Here is a 24,134-nt window from a genome sequence, read left to right as displayed (position 1 = left end):
TATTTTTATACTTCTAATAGAAATGCAACAAACAAAACAAACTCTTCTTAGAAGTACTATTTTTTTTGAGACTGACAATAAGTATGACTTCATCATACATACAATAATTTTAGAGAGATATACAACACTTATTTATAAGTTATTTTCGTTGTCACTGAAAACATTGTTTCATTTAGACATAGTTTCAAAAATTCAACAGTTTAGTAAAGCTTAAAAACCCCTTCTGGGATTAGCTTGACGTAATTTGAGTTTCATAGTTACCATTTTCCTGTCCAATTTGCTAAGATCCTCATTATCTCGATATGAAAAAATGTAATAAAACGATCCCCGTCAACGTTTGTAAAGTTTTTCGTTTTGGCTTAGTGATATATGAACGTTTTGGAGTTGGATGTATGTTGTGTACTTCGTGATAGAATGGAGTATCCTCGGACGATTTGCTGACTTTTATAATGCACTTCTTCGGAATTATGGGCCATGTAACAGATTAATTAAGGGAAAAATACGAGTTGCAGTCGAGCTCAGTTTAAAAGCTAGTTTTCAGGAATATTATCTAGGCAAAAAAATATTTCCTGGTTACTGGGAGATAATTATAACCTATGATTTATTGTAAAATGAATAATTGAACCATTTTCAAGACTCCATATTTAATACGAGGTGTACCCAAAATGCAATTAATTTTACGCAAGAATCAGATCTGTGATTAGTTTTCTAAATTGCAAAGAAATTTAAACGGAGTGAAATTTATTGGTAAATCTGCAGGATTTACCGACAAAATGATATTAGTGATTCAATTATTACAATATGGGTCGGACAGTTCAATGGAAGAAGTAATTGAGTGAATGATGAACACGATGTGGACACCCATCTTTGGTTACTGATGAAATGCTTCAGACAATTAAAGAGAAGCTTGAGTAGAACCAGAAATTTACAATAAGTTATTACTAAAAAACTGGAAAGGTTGCTCACATTGAGTATCCAATATTTTTACTGAAAAACACAAAAAACAGATGGCCAACACATTTTAGTTTTGGACGCGGTGTAATGAAGAGAATGACGATTTTTTTTTCTCAAATAGTTACGTGGGATAAAAGTTGAGCCTGAGTAAATTTTGACCGCTCGATCATTCATGAACAGAGTTTTTTAGAACAAAGGGGCATTCTGCTGAGTTCTCACCACGGGACAAAGCAATAAATGCAAAAACCTCGCTCCTAGCGACTTTCATCTCTTTCCTTGATGGTAAATATTTCAACGATGTTGACGATTTGCAAGAACATGTTACTATATGGTTGAAAACACAGGCGACAACCTACCAACGTGTAGGGAGCTAAGCAGAAAATTATTTCAACCGTTTTACATATTTGTGAAATTAACTTTTCCTCTGTATCTGTACACGTCTTTTTATTTAACTCTCCAAAACGGCAGAAGACCGGTTCTTATGGAAATCATTGTATATATTTAGTAAGTTTGGGGATCGGTCGTAAACTTTTTCAAAACCCCAAGTGTTAATGGTGGCTCACTTCAAAATATTTCATTTATTCTAGACAATTTTTGTATTTTATCGGTTTGTAATAGTCCTTTATATATAATCAATTATGTGATTTTCGAATTTTTCCTTCATATACCAGCGCTGTCGAGGATTAAATTGAAATAAAATAACAAAATATCTTTGAATTTATCATAAGGTACTCTCAAAATAATTGAATCAAAATTTCTTAATATTAAGTATTTTGTTGCATCAGCTGCATCTATGTTTTATTGTCATATGAAAAAATGCTGGAATTAAAAAAAGCACGGAAATAATTAGATGTACAAAAAATGTGAAAGGAGTGAAAGCGTTATAGCATCTGTTTGTTAACAACCCTTTCACCAAGGGATGAAAAAACGCTGGTATAAAAAGTCATTTAGTCTTGTCTTTCACAAACATTCCTGAAAGTTTTAACGTGAACACTGAGATTGAGCGAATTTTGTAAATAGTGAAATTTGAGCTTTTCAAGTCAAATGATAGCACACTACATCACCCTAGGGCGTATTTTTTCTTCTAAAATATGTTTCATTCATTACACATTTTTTTTACTTTTGAATAAAACCGTGTAGCTTTTTACGATAATAAGGAAAACGAATTCTCTGAATAGGTTGTGATTTAAAAGAAATGATTGAAAATTTATTTCAGATGAAGTAAATAAAAATTATATTTCGAAATTATAGCGGATTTATGGACAAAGAACATGATTGTCTGCACTTTTTATGAAAAAATTTTGTTCTTAATTCATTCACTTGAAATTACAGCTTATTCAAAACATAAAGATGCGAACAAAAGTTTGGATTGATATATATTCTTACCGTCAATACTCTAGGAAAGCCCCAATAAACTAAAAGGGGCTTGAAAACTGTATTTACTCTTTTTTACCATCTGAGGGTAACTTTAGGTTCCGGCTAGCTTACAGTGATGATAGGAGGCTTCAACACAAAATATTTTAAGAAGCTTTTAGCGGGGGTGACATCTGATTTTGCCTATACCTAAGCTATATGTATACTTTTTCCTAAAAACTACAAACATAGGACGGACTTACCTTCAACAAAAATATTATATTTCAAAAAAAAGCTACTCGTGCACTTTACGTCCTACGACATCCTTCACCTTTCCATCTAAAAATACAATTCGACGGCAGAATATACAGGTATGCTGAATATCCTCAATGAATGGTAGTCTGGACCAACTACCTGTGAGAAATTCTGAACGCATGCTGCGGATGAGCATCCCATTATTTTGATAATTAGTGATGAAAAGGTGCCTCCGACGGTTAATGATAAACGCTTGAAGCCCGCAATACTAAATAATAGATCCTTCTGGTACACAAACGGCTTTAGATTAAATGGCTTGGCTGAAGCAGACTTTTCCGGTTAATACCTCATAATACGGGATTTTTTCCCATTTGGATTACATCCTATCGTCTTCCAAGTCAAATTATTTTTTGTGAAGGAATGTGCACTTGTGATACTCAATATAGGCCGTAGGAACAATCTCCTCAGACAGCATAGGTGCCATACACGCCATAAATGCTGAATCGGTATACTCTTGGCTTGTGCTGGAGTGCAAAAAAGTCGTACAATAGTTGGTCATGACATTGAGGCTTAGATGCTCGGTCACTCGAACATAAAGGAGAAAGACGAGCCTAGTTCGCTCAATAGATTGGTGTCAGGAAATCAACCAATGGGTAAAGAACTTATTGTAGGTGTAGAAAAAAGTTATATATTTCTCAGTATGCGTAATGCCACGACATACATAGAGGAGGACGAAACTGCAGACCATTCTATCGATGAGTGCCCAGCTTGCAATGTGCAAATTCTTGGTTACAGAATACCTAGTGAACTTGAAATCTAAAGACTATATATGTAACGGCCTATATCTTCCACAACCCACTTAGATCTATGACAGTCACCTTCGCAAATTTACAAATAACTTGAACTATAAAAAATTGAAACATTTTTATTATGTATAAAAATAACTTGCTGCAAGTCTGTTGCCAAAACACGTTATTTGGCCAAAGATGTGGTCTATCGAAAAACACTTTACCTAATGAGAAATGCGACTCCTCTTTAGGAGAGAATAGTCCCACGGTAACAAATGACAATCAGCAAAAAAATTACTCAGCAAAAAGTTACACTAACAAAAAGATGGTTTCCTGAATAAATTACCCAATATTGAAGTCTTCGTAATTTTCTGGAAACCGCTTCGCCTATATGGCAGAATAAATACCCTTTTATATCCATAACGACGATTTCGATTTGAATATTTCATGAAATTTTGATCCAAACCACGATGTCGTATTTCGATAAATTCCAAAAACTCAGTCCAATACTGCCACAATGCGCCGAAACCACTACTTTAAAGCGACCCTCTTCTCCAGACGCAAGGCAGAAAAAGTCAGTTTTCCTTTCCCTTTCCTTTTCCGTTTCTCGACAGAAGATTACTACAAACAACAATAATCTTTAAGTATGATGTAAAATGTACCTCAATTTCGATCGTCGATGTTGCAGATTTTATGCGGTTTTTCTGTAATATGATTAACATATTTATCAGTCAAGTGGCCGACGACAGGGAATTTACAGCCGTACACCGGCCTCTAACTTCACGTTTACATAGCAACGTACATCCAATTAATGCACCCAATAACACTTAAAGTTATTTGCACAAAACATAGATACAAGGAGTCCGATCGGTATAAGATTTTTTACATTATTTATGTACACAATAATAGACCCATATCATAGATTTTTTTGCAACTACTGCTCAAATATTCAGGAGGTATCGATACTATTATTAATGATATTCTGTAAACACGAACTCCTCAACCTATCTCATCAATTTAAAAATAAATTGAATTGAATATATTATCAGTATTAACTCAATAGAAATAATACTTCCCGCGTAAGTATTTAAACGAGTCGTTCTTCAAAAGTAGCGTGCCCTACCGGCGAAATATCTATCCCCTAAATTGATGTCGTTCTCTCAACCTTACGTTTGGACTCTATCTATACAATACTAAAAGAAATCCTTCCTTAAGATGACAACAATCCCAGTCCTGCAGAGGAAAATTTTTCTATTCCAGGGCTATGCCTGAAATTGAACATATCCTATTTAAATATCTCTCTCAAAAACAATCCAGCGAGTTCCTCTCTTTTCTGTCTCTCTACATTTATTTAAGTTTCTTTTTGTGGTGCTTAGAATGCCTATACGAATGAAATGGAGTGTAATATCGGTTAAGTGAAAGGAATTGAATATAGAATTAATATTAATACAACACATAGCAGGATTGACGAATTTTGAATTGACTATTTTTTCTTGCTTACAATATGCATGTACGTGAAGCATAACATATTTTCAAAGAAATTTAAAGGATGTAGGTGAAACGGAGAATTCAAACTCATTCAGTTTCCTCCAAGAATGTAGAAAACATATTCATAACCAGATTGTGTGAATGGAAGTTGAGTGTGGAGGGTAACACAATCAGCAATGAAGTACTTACTAGCACTACTACTTTTCTCTATACAATATTCGAGTTTGTCTATAAAACTTTTAAAAGGTAAATTATACTTCACCATGTCTGGTTGCTTTGACTTGAATGTGCTTCGTATCATTACATTTCTGTTTTTATTTCTATTATTATTAATATTAAACAATGCATATTTTTCCAAATAATTTTTAAATTTTTATTAAATTCAATTGGCAACAAGTAATGCAGCAAATCAATCGAAATTGTGAATCACGAGGAATGACCTATTTCCTTTCAATAATTTCAGATATACGTGATTGTAAAAGTTTCAGTTACGATATTATTCTGTGATTTATTATGACAACTTTTACCATTCGATAATTCAACTGAACCCAATAAAACAATAACTGATGTCATAAAACTGACGGCTCGATGTATAGAACAAACTTTACAACAGTTTTATAGCTCGAAAGTGAACATCACGTGATTGAGAATCATTTTCTCTAATTGGCTGAAAACGTACAAAAAACTGGATTTTGTTTTGTAATCACTTAGAATAACAGTATATTCACAACACGAAAAATATATTTACTAAAGAAAAAAATGAATTATTTTATGTCAACTTTTTATGTAGTAGGTATACAAATAACTCTACGAAAACGTAGAACCGATTTATTGTGATAGAATACAAATTGGAAGCTACGAAATTTTTTAATCTATATTTAGAGGAATTAACATAAATTCATAAATAATAAGAAATAAAGAACTGCAGTCGGATGTTTTATCATTTGCTGCTGCCTGGACCAAAAATCGTATTGGTTAGTAGATAAATCACCCTAAACTCAAACAGAATAATCGATATTGTAATACGTGGTGTATCAAAAAAATTATCTTCTGTCAATGCTCAGCTTTGTACCTGTCATCTGCACAACAAAAACCGTTTTGTGTTATATAATTTGTGTTATATAATATGATTTTCGGGTAACGGGAATTTCGTCCCACATATGGCTCTTATAGTCCAAAGCATAAAATTTTTCTTTGCTGAAACACTGTTTAGTTTCATCGTCGCTATTAAATTCATTCCTTAACTCGGCCATTAGCCTTACAAACAACAAATAGTTAGACGGGGATAAATCAGGGCTATATTGTGAGTGTTCAATCTCGGTAAAGCCTCATTCATGTACATTCATGTAGCCTTTGAAAACGAAGCAATGTGAGTACATTGTTTTGAAGCAAGCGCACACCTCGGCTGATTTTGCCTTACCTTTTTTCGATGATTTTTAGACACAAGGTTCGTAGTTGATGACCATAGTTTCATCACCCGTCAAATGCTCGTGTAGGATTCTCAGAATACTTGTATCCATCCATTCTGTTTTTGAGTTGTAATGGTGTCAATCTTTCTTACATCAGAAATTTCATAACTGCACGAAATTCAATTTTTTGACAATTTTCAAAACAAATAGACTCAGTTTTTTGTTCGAGCTCTACTCAATAAAATGGATCGCAGCAGCAAGCTGAACTTTTTGTTGAGCTTGTTGAGACTTGTCACTGGCGCGCGTGAACGTTTTCTATATGAGTCCAAATAATCATGGACCGCACAACGTATGTATAATATATGTGATATGTTTATAAGCTAGATATCAATAGTTATATTTCCAATCCAGCGTTGGTCGTAACCATCTTTTATATGAACTGGTGACTTGGAACAGAATTAAAAATCCATACATAACGCAGAACAATTATGTACCTCGTTATTTCTATTCTGAGAAAAGAGAAAAAATAGAGCATAAGCTTTGGGATTAATTGAAACTGAAACGATGGATTTTGAAGCAAAATATACTAATGAGGCACATTGTAAAAGTGAAACAAAAAATATTTTAGTTGGAACGTCGTATCCTTGTTGACCTACATTATGATATTTGCCTTTTATTGTTTATTTATCATGAGAGAAATGTGTGCAGAAACAAGAGACCTCATTGTTCTCTTCGTTTATTCTATTTCTCATACGAGGGCATCATTTTTCTACACATATGAATTATATTACTTCAATTAATTACATTTCAGGGGTTGAAATGGTGGAATCGATTTAAATATATGAGTGATTTTTAAAGTGTTTTTGTTTATCACAAAAATCATTCTAAAAGTCTTATAATAAAGATATTTTTTGTTAGTTTGTCTACTGTGTTGAGTATGTGAAGACGTCAAAATTATTTCTATGCTAGAGATTTTCACATTGTGGTCTGGGCAGAAATTTCTTATTGCGATATTGCCCAAAGTATCCAGACACACAAAATCACATCGTGATCGTACCAATACATGTCCGAGTGTTGGACCTGGCGTGACAGAAAATAAAAAGAAAGAATTTGAACGTGGTAGTTCTCACAGAACTCAAAGACCGAGTCTAGGTCCATCCATCTCTGATTAGTTCAGTTCACTTCTTCAACTTTGACGGTGCGGGCTCGTTCTACATGGAGGATGAACAACACTTTAAATGAATATAGTGCGGTTATGTATGTCCTGATACTTCCCTGATACTTCTTTCTGGCAATGGAAGGTGGAGGATTACGACTAAGTGATCATGCAAAGCGTACCAAAGAGCATCAATTTAGGCGTTTCAGGTTAACAGCTATATGAGACCGTTTTGTTACTACACGTCCAATTGCTGACCAATAATTTGAATAGCAAGATAAATCTCTTACTATATCACCGCGTTCGAGAGTTTGCTCTCTTTTTGTACTGATCACGCTAAAACTTTATCGACTGCGGACTACTGTCGTCAACGTTTGAGATATAGCAGCACTGGGAGATAAAATGACGTAGTATTCATAGTATTCAGCGATGATTCGCAATTTTATGCTTGACAGCCGTAAATACATTGCTTGGAGTTCTTTATATGCATTAAAAATTTGGTGAAATTAGGCAAAATTGAGTTTTCTACTACTATTTACATCAACTTAAGTTAAGTATGGAGGTAACGAAAATCTATTAAACTTCAACCGATATAATCTGAGGATAAAATGAATAAATTTTGATACTACATGTTCACTGTTAATATTTTACCGGGCATATAGTCGAGCCGTAGTTTTTTTTTACCAGAAACAGCTGTTGACTCAAGAAATTTAGAATTCATGACAGTTTTCATGGAAAAATGATATTATATACAACATTCACGTTTACTTCAAGTCACGTACAACATTCTATGGGTATTATGAAAGAAGTTAATTTAATATTGATAGAAAGAATGCAACTAAAATGTTATGTAAAATATAATACCATTTAATATAATCCAATACAGTGTTGTTGAAATTAAATTCAATTTGATACTCAATTAAAAAGGAGTGGAACACTTTGTATTGAAATTTTTGCATGGGTGTAATATTGGTTGATCGGACACTGTCCTAAAGTTGTATGTGCAGATGGGTTTTAAAATTTACTTGTATATGAGCAATTAATTTTGTATTGACATTTGGAATTTCTGCCTATAATTCAATACATTTTGCTTCTATTATGTCCCTTGACTTTTACACAGGATCCTTCCATCTCATTTTAGCATCTAAAGACTTCCTAGATATTTAGTTGTGTTTGTTCATTTTATTTTTATATCTTCTATTTTTATATTTTGATTTCTTGAGTTTTATCTCTACTTTTTGGTCCATTTATTGAGGGACTCTCTTAAGTTTTGTGTAGTGTCTTTCACATTAATGTCTGTTGACCAATATGGGACTTATTCGATTTTTACGCGATACACATCTTTTGACTTTGCTGTTTAAATCTCTGTAATGAGTAATCAATATTTTTTAACGAAATTCTCATAAAGGACTCTTGAACTATTAGTATAAGCAACAAAAGTTGACCAAAAAAACCAAAAGACTTTTCATTTACCTATTTCTATTTTTTTAATTTCATACTTTCATTTGAAAAAGTTGATTGTGGATGTTTTGAGGTTTTTATACTATATTAATCACTCAATTATCCTGAGCTTAGTTGTCAGCATATAAAGACCTATAACAAAATGAAGATGAATTAATAGCTTATGAAGTTTTAATAGACCGCTACTAATAATTCAGTTATAGATTCTTTATGTCCAACAAATAAATAGAATGTACTTTGTTTTCTCAGTGTACAATATCACTGTAGTATCCATTAAACAGTTTCAAAATAGTTTTCAAATGAATTATCAGCTTGTGGCATTTCGTTGCAATCCCAGAAATATATACCATGAAATGTAATCAGTCAACGTAATAAGTTGAGAAGCCAACCATTACTCGTTTGTTTTGGGTACAGATGGCTTTTGATATTTGATTATCGAAAACTAGGAATTCACTTAGAACGAATAAACTATATTTGACAAAATGAACTCTATTCACATACATATCGACAAAAAATTCCAATGGGATGAGAAAGTATTTCATTGCAATTTTCTATACACTTTGAGCTTTTTTGAAACAAACATTCGATGTTTGAGTTATAGTATAACAGAATATTTAAAGCTGAATGAATCATGTTAAGGTCGATTTTACCTGAATATTATATAGTTCATATATAACAAAGTAAATTCATATACAATTTACCTCGTAAACTTAGGTACTGGTTTTTCTTTTCTCTCTCTCCTTTTCGTTGTCTTATTTGTCTGTCGATCGTTTTCTGTTTCTGATAAGTAACATCCATAGCACTTTTCCACAGCTTTCTCTTGCCATCTAGGCTTATCTAGTTTGACGTTTTTTTTGAGTCTTCTGTATAGCAACATCTTTCTTTCTCCAAACCTCCCACTCATCTGAGCCATTTCACTCTTAGTGCTGTTACATTTGATATCCGGCCCACTATATGTATGTATGTAGTCATGTAGATTGCAACATAAAGAATCTAAGTATCTATTTTGTCAACTTTTCCACTGTAGAGATTACAGTTAATCTATTTTTCGTACTCCTCTTAGAAAATACAGATTGTGGGATAGCACTAGCTGCCAAAGATCTGCCCAAGTCTAATGCTCTGGAGCTCTGTAGTCTCTCACATTTTGTGAGAATTTGGATAAATGTTTCGTCCTCTACCTGCTGAACCTAGCGTCTGAGGTGTACATTGAAACAATTATTTACATCTTCTACTTCTTCAGTGATTTTTGTTTTTCTTAATTCTTCTATATTCATCATGTTCTATCGTATATATAAGTGTGATCATGCTTTTCTATTTAAATGTTTTTTGGAATCTTATTTTTCCACTACTTCTTACCACAGTTCTTTCTTTTTTATGTTTTTTGTATCACTATAAATAAGCTAGTCTATTTGCTCCACCACTAGCATATTCATGAATCACTTATTTATCATTATGTCACAATGTAAGTTATTATCCATAGATTTCTATTATGATTTGTGTATTCTTAACCTTTGGAAGAGTGCCTAAAGCAGAAAATATTCTTGAATTTTTAGTATACTGATCTGAATCTACCGAAAAAATACTGTACAGAATTCCTTCAAGTTAGACCCTTCATTTACTTAACTAATTTTTGAACTTTATGATTATTCACGTTATAATCTATTCCGACAAAGGTTACCAATAATACATTTTTCTGTATTGACTCTGGTGATTATGAAATAAGAATAGTCCAATTTGGTGTCTTGGTCTTCTTTACTGGAATGGGCTGTTCTGATAACTCCTGAAGATCTTTGGTCTATTGCAGAGACTCCCAAACTTATTTTGTCTTCTGTTAGCTTTGAAATCAAATTATTTTCTAGCGCCTCTCTCATTTTTTTATCTAATTAAAAATCACTACATTATAACTTGGATTGACATGAATTGTTGAGAGCTATATTTGCTGAGATCAAACGTTCATTCTTAACGAGACCCGTAAAAGTTAACTCGAGACCTGAGCGCAGTGTAGTTAGTAAACAAGGACACTCAGCTGTCAAGTTAGCTCTAGCTGGCTATACCTGCCAATGAGAATTATTATTATCTTCAAAATATTGAGACAGAGTATATCTTATTCGAAATAACACAAATACTCGATTTTAATAGAAAAAGAAATGTGAATTATAAATATGATGCCGTTTAATAAATTTCTTCAGATCAGGTTCCAATTTACTCAAGAACAGTGGCAAGTCGTCATTTAAGCAGCGTTGCCACAGCAATAAACTCAACCTAATCTAGGATAGAATTACGGTATCGTTCGTTGTCAATTCTATGAGTTCTTTTTCCAGGTGAGGTTATATTGTTGTATTGATTTTGAAAACGGATTCAACATCAAGACTAGTATTTACAAGCTCAAAATGCCCTGGTATCGTTTGCAGAAGTCAATATGGAGGTTTTTCAAATGTTGGCAGTAGGCAAACAAGTCGTCGTTACTGTAAGATATTGATAAATTACGAAAATTGTGAACTCACGTCTGCCTATATTCTATTTATGTAGAAGCAGTATGGCTGTGAAAGCAGCAATAACATTTTTTGTTTTATTTAAATTTAGTTCTTCAGTTCTGCAGTTGAAGATACATGTCGTTGAACAATTTATACAGCTCTGTCATATAAGCTTTGTCATTCTTTGATGTAATGAGCTTGTTGCGCAATTCTATATCTTTGTTTTCCAAAAACTCTATAACAAAGTCAAACAGGTTGTGAAATCGAGTCATTTTTGCCTCTTGATAGCCAACGAATTTCAGTAAAATACAGACTACGGTTGAAATCTTCGTCATTAATAATAAAAAACTCTGATTGTCGTTCACTTGAATTTCTAGCAACCAAATTTTGCCTGTTGACATGATTTTTGATATGGAAATAGAAGGACCGGAAAGTGATAAATAGTTTTTATACAGAAAACGAATTTTGATGAATTTAAAAAAATTAATTATCTACCTATCTAATTAATTGACATCACAAATAACCTCTATAACGCCCTAATTGTTTCTGGGTCTCTAGCCGCACTCCTTTAGGCGTTCAGCGCCCATAAGGGGGCGTTAGCGTCTACTCCGGGAAAGACTGGTCTATTACGTCAGAATGCGTAAGTTGTTTTCTTGTATTGTCTGGATATAATGGTATTCAAAATTAAAAAAAAAGATGTGAAGTAAGATACATTCCCTCTAATTGTGTTTATCGAAACTACCCTCCTATAAATCGACTTTACATCCAAAATTGCTGTATATATTCTAAAAGTAAGTTAATTGGTTATTTGATGAACTACTTAATATAAACCCATTATTCTTGCTTTATCAAATCAAGCAATCCTATTACCTGCTATTTTGTATAAATTTTAATTAACTAATTTTAAGGTGAAACTGATTTCACTTCTCGAAATCAGAAAATTAGCTGACAAAACAATTTCTCCTTCTTAAAGCCACTTTCCACCTTAATAACATAGAACGAAATTAATCTCTTTATAAAAGCACAATTTGAGAAATTTTTTAACAAGGTATTTTTGGACCCGTAAATAATTTCTATTCCAAATTTTACTAATCGGGTGAAAACATTTGAAGAGACGTTCAATATTATTTGTGAGTCATTAAAACTAAAATATCTTTCAACGATTAGTTACTTTATGACTCTCATTTAATTATCACAAGTGTTTCATAATTTATGCTTTCGAATAATGACTCATATAAGTTTTTTTTTAAGTTTAAATGAAATAATTTTTAGCGACTGGCAATACGTTAAATGATGAAATTCACATTGACTTATTCTGTATACAAAAAATAAAATGTAGTATTGTCTTTTAATCACAGATAGATAATTACTATACATCTTAGATTCTATTAGAATTTTTGAAAAGAAATTAGAAAATAACAAAATATACATGTATTAAATGCTTCTTCATCTAATGTTATATATGATATCGAACGATAGAGGGAATACGCGAATTCAATATGAATCTGGCTGGGTGCCGAAAGGAAGAAAACCAAAATTGAGAAAATTGAAGAAGTAGACTAAATACTTTTCAACACATTTAAAAATACGTTTTTTAAAGAATTTTGTACGTAATCGTAGGAAAAATAGTGTATACAATTCGTTGGAAATTGTATTTCGCATTCGTTACGTTTCAGCAGTAACTAGTGCGAAATGTATCACTTTCCAAATTCCTTATGTAATGTAATATTCTCTTACTAAAAAGATTGGATACAGTTCTTAGAAGGAATCCTTGTAGACACTTCACAATGATCTAGATTGAGATGCTTATGAACCAAATATCATTTCTTGAATATTTCAAGCAAGCACTTGATTGTTCCATGAGTCCAATTTACTCTATGTGATACGATAGACACGAGATTACGCTATTGACTTTGGGTTGTAATTTCAATCTGTAGAAAATTGAAACTCAATTTTTATGGATTAGCTTTAAAGAGAGATGAAATCCGTCTATAATATTCATAATGCGATTATTGTTAAAATAATTCTTGTTAAGAATAAGTCCACGACATAGGTCATAAAGTCGATCTGGTTATATATATTTCCATCATAGCAAGCGATTTGTCCACATTACATTTTTTTTAACTAATTTCTAGGAAAGTCTTGTTAATCACTTGTTTATCTTAGATTTATTTCTAGAATTCTTGAAATTACGTTTTTGATACATAAATCGAGCATGTTTAACGTAGTTAGTTAGTTTACAATAAATAGTCATAGTCAATGGAACTAAATAGAAAAGTAACCGAAGAATTTAAATAAATTATTTAAATTAGCGATAAGTTAATTACTATACAAGTTAGTCAAGTCTAGTGTAAGTGTTAGAATACATTAAATAAGTGGAAAGGAGTGTTTATAAATGTACCCTATCGATAGAAATAGTATAAATAAATAAGAATCAGAATATCAATGGGTAGAGGTGTTTCCATTCCATCACAATAAATTTGAAAGGTCTACTTTTAGTTAATATTTCGGAATAAGGCAGAAAGCTTGAATTAAAAAACAATATAGGAGTAAACATGAGTTGTAGAAGAATAAATAGATATAGGGTTTCACTATTTAATAAATTTAGAAAATTCTTAATATCATCCTTATGAGAAAATATACTCATTCCAACAAAAATCTTTATTTGCATAAATCCTATTCTATATTCGCAATGAACTCCAGAAGATCAACTGAGCTGTTATCCGATTTTGGAGAGAAATTAGTAAACTCTGATAGTCTTGTGAACCATTTCGCAGAAATTATATTTTACATAAACTGTTGTCTAAATAATGGTAACACAATTTCAACTATTTATATATTCGGTCATTCTCTTTTTAAATTGTTTTATTCACTTTGCTCTCTTTCATTTGTTTGTAAGCGAATCCGCAAACTTGCCAAACAATTTTAGGTTTAAATCCTTTTCACACTTGGAACACTTACTGGAAATGGATTTATTTTTCTATTTAAATTTAAAATACATATTTCCAAGGCCTTTTACATTTAACACAAAACTAGAATTGATTTGAGTTCAGCGCAAATTTAATTCATTCATCTGAATTTAGAGGAAGAATACTTTCATTCATATTTATATTGTGTTTTTCTTAGTCCATTATGTTCAGTAAAGAGCTGATATTCCTGAGTCGTATTGACAATCTTACGTATGAAACATGTGACAAAATTGAAGAATTTTTGGCACTTGTAATAATCGAAGCAGATCTGAAAATGGAAAGTGATAGTAGAGATAAGCACAAAAAATATAATAATACTTATAGAGGCCTAGTAAATACCGAATGAGAAATTGTGTGAATAAATATCTTCTTCATATGATAGACTTGGTTACTGTCAAATTACTGGAGGAACCAAGTGTATGTTCGCATAGTTTAATCAAATTATTGATTTTTTTGTTGCTATTGATTATTTTTACTAGCAAAACTCATTTTTCTCAGTAATTAGGGAGTTGAAAATATATACAGATGCTACTTTTTGAAAAGATATGTAAATTAATACTTGAAGAAAGTTTTATCAAATATTTCCTTCTTTTAACTTAACAAGAATCTAAATCTTGGGAAGTTACGTTATTTTATGAGCACACTTTATAAAGGTCATGGCCGAAATTCTTGATGAAGTTTTATTATTCATTATATGAAACAAACATTCCATTGAAAACCATTATAAAGGAGATATACCAATATTGACAATTGCGGAAATACCGAACCGAGGAAGATCGTTATCAATTTCCAAAGAACTTTGTGCATAGATTAAAAAGCTTTAAAAAAAAGTAGGTATATTGAAACGAGTTCCTCGTTGGTCTTCTCGATATGTACACAGAAACTTGCTTCTTATCAGATTAACAATTTTTTCGGTGGATTTGCGTATATAAAGATCCCTTAATACTTATCTGATCCATTTGAAAATTTAATATTGAAATTATCTGAAAATTCATAAAAATTATCCTCATTTTGTATTTTCACAAAAGTTGATCAGTTAAACCACTTAAATGTTGCTGGTTCGGAAGATAAAGAATTAATTCATATTTATATAATTTTTATTGATACATCAAATGTTTTCAGTATTATTACAATGCAGGAGATTCAAAATTAAATGCAAAATTTCGATTAGAATATGTGATTCAAATTAAATTTTTCTATATGATAATCTCATTGCAGACTTCCGTTCCACCTTTGGGACCAAGAGAATCTATATTAAGTGAAACATATACTATAGACATCGAAGAAGATGATGTTCAAAACATTCCAGTACCAGTTACAGTTTGCTTAACGATCATGGTAGGGTGAGTAGAAACACGAAAATTTATAAGAGTAGTTAAAACATTTTCAAAAAATTTTGATTTTCTATTAACAATCTTCTGAATAATATGAAAAAATATTACTGAAATTCGATCCGAAATCCTGTAGGTAAGATGTAAAGCCCCCCTAATATGACATAAATTGTCAATTAAAAATATTATTTCCAAGAAATCTTGAAAATCAAATTTCACATAAAACTTTCACATTTTTTTGTTATTTGGATATTTGTTTAATCTTCTTCTGCAGGAAATTTTGGATGGTATTGTATTTTCTAGTAAATTCTGATATGTAGAGGACTATCAACCATTTCTCACAATCCCATCGTGATTCACTTTTATTTGTCAGTATAAAATATATAATTAATATAAACATATAAAGGCTGGATGGGTTTTGTTTGAAAGAACTTTGAGAAATTTGTCTAGTGTAATAAATCTATTGTACAGCCCGTAATGTGTGATGGTACTATGCAATTCATATTCTATAGTTGTTATTTTCAACTTTAATAGACATAAGTTCATGCAATGCATAGGAATTACGAGGATGGCCCAAATATGAACAGGAATTATTGAATAAACGCTCGATAAATTCACTGTCGTAAAAGTCGCTGCACTGGATGTTACATTGTTCTGTTACGAATCGTAGAGAATAGCTGGAACTGCGTAACCTCGCTTTTTAGTGAACTTGTAACCATGAACGATAAGGATATACCAGTGTCTTTTGAGCAACGCATCATCAGTTGTGTTTTGATCAAAGATAATCCGCGAAAATATATCGAAAATTACTCCAGTTATTCGGAGATGTGTGCCTATCCAAGACTCAAGTGTATAAATGGTGTTTCGCTTCTTTAAAAAAGGCCAAGATGTGGTGGCAAACTTGCCACATGCACGGCACCCTAGAACAAGTATTACTGATGAGAACGTCAACGGTTTAAAGGAATTGATTTTGGCGAAGTACTATACGAAGAATGGCTGAAGACTTTGGCATCAGCTTAGGTAGCATTAAGCAAGTACTCTATGAGTGGTTCGGTAACTGCCAGATGGGTGCTAAGACTTCTGAGCTTTGAGCAGAAATTCACACACTGGGAAGTTTTCACGCGTGTGGTGTGAAGAGGAGTGATGAAATTCACTGCACCAAATATTCACCATAAAAGAGATTTGGTTTCTTTCCCTCTACAAAGAACTGTTTCTTCAATTGATTTAGATCGAGAATCTCATGTTACTCAATTTTTTATCAATATTAATTGGGGTTTGTGGGTTTGATGTCTGTATGGATGTGTTAAAATCATTCTAAGAATATATATTACATCCCTCCAGATTCTATACATTCACTTAAAATTAGAACAGAAAAACATTCAGAAGAATAATATTTGCTGTAATGGCTTTAGTCCAAATTGTTGGAATTTTGGTATTTTGGATAGAGAACGTAGCGAAGCTCAAAACAACTCTCAAATTAGAGATTGTGATTGTTATAGTACTTAATGTTATTTTTACATGACCCCAAAAAACCGTCAGTAGATTGAATTCTATGTAGGAAATTACCTCAGAAATAACTCTTTTCTTTTCAAAAACGGAACAATGTTAACCTTCCATTAGTCGCGCGTGTATCTACGAGATAGATAGCTAACTTTTTGCTAAATATTTATTTATGTAATAGCTCTAGAAAATGGAGATTTGCAGTAGTTCTCGGCAGATGTATCTAGAAGCCTTTCCTAGAAGTACAATCGGCTGATTTCACTTGTACACCTGGCCACCCTAAACCCGTTCGACCGCCGGATTTGTATCTGCTAGATACAGCACGACCAAAAGCGGCAGTTTATAGTCAGATTTAATTGGGATAAGTTCTCGTTCATTTTGAGGTTTTGTAATTATTCAAACGTAAATTTTATTGTTTTTAAGTGTTTATTTGTTTATTTGGATATACAAAAAATGAGACGTTAGTTTCATATGTCCCGAAAAAAAGAAACACCGTAGTCCTTATTTCCAGTTTGCATGTGGCGTCGAACGAAGTGGAAGAAGATGCTTCAAAAAAGCCAGAAATAATATCATTTTATAACAACACAATATCCGGCGTTGATGTGGTCGACAAGCTTTGCGCTACTTATAATGTTGCTAGATCAACTAAGAGGTGGCCTATGGTAATTTTTCACCATTTACTGAACGTAGCTGGAAACAACTCGCGGGTGATATTTCTTGGAAACAAAAATACGTTTGTCACAAGAAGAGAATATTTGAAAAAATTAGGACTAGCCTTGCTAGACGAACAACTAAAAGTGAGAGCCCAAATAAAAAGTCTTCCACGACAAACCAAAGATTTCCTCAAAAATTACAAAACCTTGGAAGCACAACAAGAAATTCAAGAGGCAACACCTGGACCAAGTAGAAGAAAGCGATGCGAACCATGCTATGTAGAAAATAAGAAAACGTCAGTGTCTGCATATTTGATGCATGTATTTGATATATGTATCTGCTAGATACAACGCGACCAAATACGTTAGAAATACCCGCGCGCCTAATGGAAGGTTAAATTAAAGTCATTCCCAACAAAATTCAAACGTACGGTTTTTGAATTAATCTAATAATCTGAAAATGTATAAACTCGGAAGATACTTTATATCAAATATTTTGCTTCCTGTACTTTAATATTTCTTTTGTTATATTCTCACAATCATTTGTTTGTCTGTACTTTGGATTTTTTGATAAAACATTTGTTTTGATCTGTAACATTTTCATGAATACTAGTTTTCTCTATATTCATTTGTTTCTCTTGCTGCTTCATACATTTTACTATGTACACTGGTTGTGTTTTCTGTTGATTAGGATTTCTCATGCCAACTTACACAAGCGATAGAACTTTTATTCCAAAAATCTTATTATGATATGACGATAATTGTGTTGGAATATCAAAAAGGTATTTTAAAGAGGAAAACATGCTATTTATGATAGAAAATATATATTATATTTGTAATAACTGGAATCTAGATTATTAAGTGGGTTTTTTTTTATTGTGAACTGTAAGTGGTATTTTTGTTTCATTGTCGAATACTACAAAATATCTTAGAGGGGTAGAATGTGCTAAAGATAAAAATTGCAACAGTTTTAAGAAAGAAAATTTTTAATTCCATATTTTGGAGCAATACTATCAATCGAGGGACTCATAGTTGATTACTAATAAGGCCCTCGAAAATCTTTTCTGTCACTTTAAAGATGTACAAGGATCTATAATTATAATGAGAAAGTTATCTAGAGAGAGCCGTCCTCCTTGTCCAACAGCACTAACCTTGACAGTTCCTATCATCCCAGAAAAACTTAGATCAAGTTGCAAGTTTTGCTTTTGTGAATTTTATTGAGATTTTCATAGACCTCGAATACCCTCGGGATACGTGACTATCTTCAAAAAGAAATTGAAGTGATGATATCTTAAGGTAGTATAGGAGGAGCAGTCTTACGCCTACTACGAGGGTTGCCTGTAAATTTTCCCATCCAACACAGAAACAAGACACATGGTCTGATTTTAAATCCAGCGATGCTTTAGCCTTTTCATTCCTTTCAAATAATTATTGCCGTCTTTATCTTCAAAATGAGTATTTTAGTATGCGATAATGTACTCGCCTTGATAGAATTTATTTTTTGCAAGATGTGTTGTTCAAAAGTGATACACGTACTTGTTTTGTAGGGCGATAACGGTCGATATGACGTACGTATATCACTTTTCCACCCCGCTTTTTTTAACACACCCCCAATACTTTGATGTTGCCACAATCGCCTTACAAAGCACGTACGTATATCACTTTTTTCCCCGCCTTCTTTTAACCCACCTTGTATATACGATACTTCCTTTCAATCATATGGTGCCATTATCTCCCGCGGTTAGACGTGGCGATAAGCCTGTGTACGTCACTTCCGTTTTAGAACCGTCCTAGAGCTGAAATGTCAGAGAGAATCTCTCGACGCATGCGCAAATGTTTTTTCTAACATATATTGATGTGCTGATAACTTCAGATCCAGATCTGAAGCTTTCAGACATCCTCCGAGCATAATTGTATGGGAGCAATTCATTACTCCCTTACTACGAACATGCTTATAATACGATTCTAATTTTTTCATAGAATCATATTATTTGATTAAGTTCATTGAAATAGTAGTGCGAAGGTGTAATGGAGGCTTCATTGTTTTTGTGAATCCTTGGTTATTTTTAACTTTCTACCGAAATTTCGATATTGGATTATTGGAATTTCCATACCTTGCACAGTTTTACCATAAGAAATTACTTTTCTTCATAAAACAAAAAAAATCCATATGGTTCCAACTGAACTGAATAGAGTGTGTATAATTTTTCCAATTTTATTTTTTAGCTACATATGCAGTGGAGCTCTACTCTTTTGTAAATGGGAAGATCATTGGTCTTTCATGGATGCCTCCTATTTTTGTTTCATTTCGTTAAGTACGATTGGATTTGGAGATTTGGTTCCGGGAGATAAAATATATGGAAGAGGAAGGGATTTTTATACGGAAGTCTTAGAACTCAGCTTCGTATTTTGTTCGATATATCTCATGCTTGGAATGGCATTGATTGCCATGTGCTTCAATTTAATGCAGGTAAATATGTATATTCATCCTAAAAATCTTAGGAAGACTTATACAGAAATCAATGAATATATTTTCTTGGCGAGTTGTTTTTTATTATTTCAAATCCTTATTTGAAGCCTTCCCAAACCAAGCTTATAGGAACCAGGGGAATATAAAATCAAGTCCATAACCAAATGAATAACTTGACAACATTTCTTTTTCAAGTTTGAGCGGATGTAAACAATTCACAATATCTCAAAAAAGCGAATTTAATGCTTTAACCAAATATTCTCATCAAAATACATTCTTAGAAACTTGCTATCGATCTTCATCACAATGTCAGTATTGCTGTACCATTTATTTATCATTCGAATCAGAAACTTTGAAAGAGAGGTCGATGAAACACTTTCATGAGATGAGACAACATTGAAATTTGTTCATGTTATAATGATAATACCAAGCCATTAGAAAAGGCGCAGTGATATCTAGGAGAGTAGTAGTTAACTCTTCCGAAGAATTCTGAACAATAGAACCAATAAGAATTATTCTACATCTGCATTGGAAGTCTTGCTGGATTTAACACCTTTCGTAAATATTCGTACAAGGCGAAGCTAGACCTATGATCAACAAATGGACACATATTAATACAAATTTTTAGATAAAAAGCGAAATAACGATAATTTATCACGTTTAAAGCAACAGCACGCTCGCATAGACAAGTCAGACTCGTCACGAACATACCGAGTAACACTTTCATCCGATCTTATCAAACTTCATGACCCATTTTCGAATTAGTCGAGCGCCTGGCGCATCATTTAAGTGAGCAGCATTGCAAATATCGTGAAATTCTCTACGCGCTACAGTGACCAACAAGGGCGTCGCCTGCTTATGACCAAGGGGGGGAAGTGGGGCAATATTATGGAGGATAAAAAATATGAACGCCTGGTACAGTCAAGAGCATGAAGCGTTACACTTTGGAAGTCTTTGCCTCGATGCGATTGTAATAAGAACGGTTTTAATATCAATATTAATATATAAAACTTCACAATAATATTAAATTGAAACGTAACCTGCGGGGATTTTTTGCAAAACTTTCATCCACTTTATCATTAAAATTATTTAGGTTTTTATTTATTATAGCTCTGTGTACACTCATCATGGCCAGATTACTAAGGCGATCTTCTGCCATGGTGCTTCTTAGCTATGTTTTTAGTCTCCTGAGGCTGCTAAAGGATCACTCCACTGTACAGGTCGTGTATAGTAAAACGATCAAAATTTTTGATGCTTTTTCCGTTTCGGGAAAGGAGGAATTTGTTTTTTTAGGACATCAAAAACAGTTAGATTTGTTAGTTTAATCCTATAGTGCTAATATTGCTGCCAAAGTTCGATCTCATTTTTTATGTTCGGTAAATCATGAAACTTGGCAATAGATTCACAATTTTTTTTAAGGTTTTGAGTTGTCATTTTTTGCATCTGCGCCGGGTGTAACTTAAATAATGCGAATGAATTCCCAAAATAAAAGTGTTTACTCACTCCACCAAAAAATTACATATCCATGACAGAACAATATGGGAACTAGGTCAAACATTCAATATTTTCTAGTAATAAACTTTGTATGATTTTTTTATTGGATTCTTTCGTCTACAAAATGCTTCCAAAGTTACATAATATTTCCAACACATGAAGGCGAGAATGTGTTGTTTTGTTTGTGCTATTCAAACTTCCAGTTGTCTGCATATTGCTAAAGTTTCACAAGTAGCCGCAAGGTGTTGCGAAATTACCGTAGATCTTAAATCCAAAGTTGGGGTACTTTAAAGCTAGCCATATCCTTTTTCCATTTTGTTTTCGGTTACATCTACGCTAACCCGCTTCTAATATGGATTAGAGGGAGTAAACAAAAAGGTGAGGGTTTCAGCATTCGGCGCGTTAAATCTTTTGAGTGAGTTTGTTAAAAGATACATACGAGAAGGAGGATTGAATATAATACGCAGGATTATTTCTGTTTACTGTTGGAACTTAAATTGGATATACAAATATAACCTGAAAAGTATTTTTGTTTGAGCGAATGTAATTGTCTCAGTTTGTTGCAGTAGTTCTTTCTCAGATAAATGTCAGTCTATTATATATTAGGGTACAATTTATTTTCGGATCCATCTGCATTTTGAAAATCATTTGAGGTTTATTTTTTTCGCAACAAAAACTATGTTTCTCCAATTATATTTAACAAATCTTGTTTTGTATGACCCATGTTCATTTCTCTTATAAAAGTGTTCACAGAAATATAAACAACTCTAATTTTTTATTGCATAGAATACGAATATTAGTTAAGTTTTGAAATAGGCAAATAAAAAAATATTTATAATCAGATATGGCTTTATTGTTTTTCAAAATCTTCTCCATTAAGATCAATTAACTTTTGCATGGCTTTGAACCAATTTTCGAGACATTTTTTCCATTCCGATTGAGGTACCCCCAAAACATGTGATTCGAAGGATCGATAACTTCTTCAAGTGGAGAAAAACGTTGACCACGCAATTTATTTTAGATCTTCAGAAATAAGAAGACATCATCATACAAGAACTGTACGGTGGATGACGTATCAATTCGTGTGAGAGCTCGTATTTTTATGTTGGGGAATGATTTATCCTTCTCGATTGATTTCCGTGAACAAATTGAACAGGATTGCCCGTTCTACGTTCCTCTTATAGAATGGAGGCAATATGTCTAGTTATTCCGACAAAATAGGCGACCATTTGCTTCGAACTGCTTTATGCGCTACGCACTTTTGTAGGATTTGGCTCGTCTTCAAAGACCCATGTATGTTTGTATGTATGGATGGATTTGTGGTCTTGTATACACTGCTACCCAAAATATCTATTGTGTCCTCCTTTCTTACTGCGATACTGGAGAACTCTGTGTTTAGAGCTGATCCATCAATCCCACTCCTTTTAAAAAGTTCCATCTACTGTCTTTGATCCATCCATATACCATTTAATGGTATTTTTGTTCATTTCTTTTATGGTGTTTTGGTTCCACTTTTACAGTTTCTCTCAAAGCTTAACTTTTTCGATGTGACGATGTTTTTCATCACATAGTAATTAGGAATTGAAAATGTTAATTTTATTCTCAAATTAGATTCAGCTTCCAAATTGTTTGGATACTTATATTTCAAGTACATCAAAGTTAACGCAGCTCCACATGTATAAATTGTAACAAAAAGTATTATTATATAATTTTTTTGCTCACGCTTGAATATTAATTTTAATTATATTATCAACTCTTTGCTCACTAAGATTGAGCGTTTATTTCTTTTAATATCGACAGAAGAAGGAGCCTCAATCCACATATCATTTGGAAGAATATCCAGAAAGGAGCCTTTAGAACTATTTCTTCGAAAAATGTCTTTTGAAACGAAACGAAATCTAACCCAACCAAGATTTAAATTTTCTCTATTTAGTCCGAATGGATTTCAACAAATTTATGTAATGGTGCAAAAGACTTAAAAAAACCTTTTGGAATTGTTGTTTGGTCTGTTGTTGTTTCTACAGAGTAATTTTTTCAATTATTGCATCGACTTTTTCCGATAGCTCCAAAATACGTGTATGTATTTGAACCAAAGCCTTGCAAGTTTAGATTCAATTTATTAAATGTCGCACAACAAGTTACTTCTATTAACCACTCAAAATCGTGAAATGTCATGTTAAATAGAAAAATATAGTAGGTACTCATTGAGAAATACCAAGGCTTCGTGTTTTAGCTCCAAGAAACGTCTTAAAACGTTTCGTTTTGAGACCCATCGTAAAGTATAATACAAAAGGAGGTATAAAGTCATGTTTGAATTTGAAGGTACTCATAAAAATTAATTATTGCTCATTCTTGAATTGGCTTGAGCAAACCTTTATG

General features: G+C 32.6%; 1 protein-coding gene across 2 annotated transcripts in view; it reads left to right on the top strand.

The window, feature by feature from the left end:
* LOC130443051 (potassium channel subfamily K member 18) overlaps positions 1 to 24,134 on the top strand; it is a 100,781-nt gene that overhangs the window by 75,802 nt on the left and 845 nt on the right. For both annotated transcript variants that reach the window (XM_056777496.1, XM_056777495.1), the window contains 2 exons: positions 15,526 to 15,650; positions 20,018 to 20,261. In XM_056777496.1, the coding sequence (XP_056633474.1) occupies positions 15,526 to 15,650; positions 20,018 to 20,261 (369 nt within the window). The remainder of the gene's footprint in view (positions 1 to 15,525; positions 15,651 to 20,017; positions 20,262 to 24,134) is intronic.

Source organism: Diorhabda sublineata, chromosome 4 (assembly GCF_026230105.1).
Source record: "Diorhabda sublineata isolate icDioSubl1.1 chromosome 4, icDioSubl1.1, whole genome shotgun sequence".
Lineage (NCBI taxonomy): Eukaryota > Metazoa > Arthropoda > Insecta > Coleoptera > Chrysomelidae > Diorhabda > Diorhabda sublineata.
This window is presented reverse-complemented; position numbering and strand designations above follow the sequence as displayed.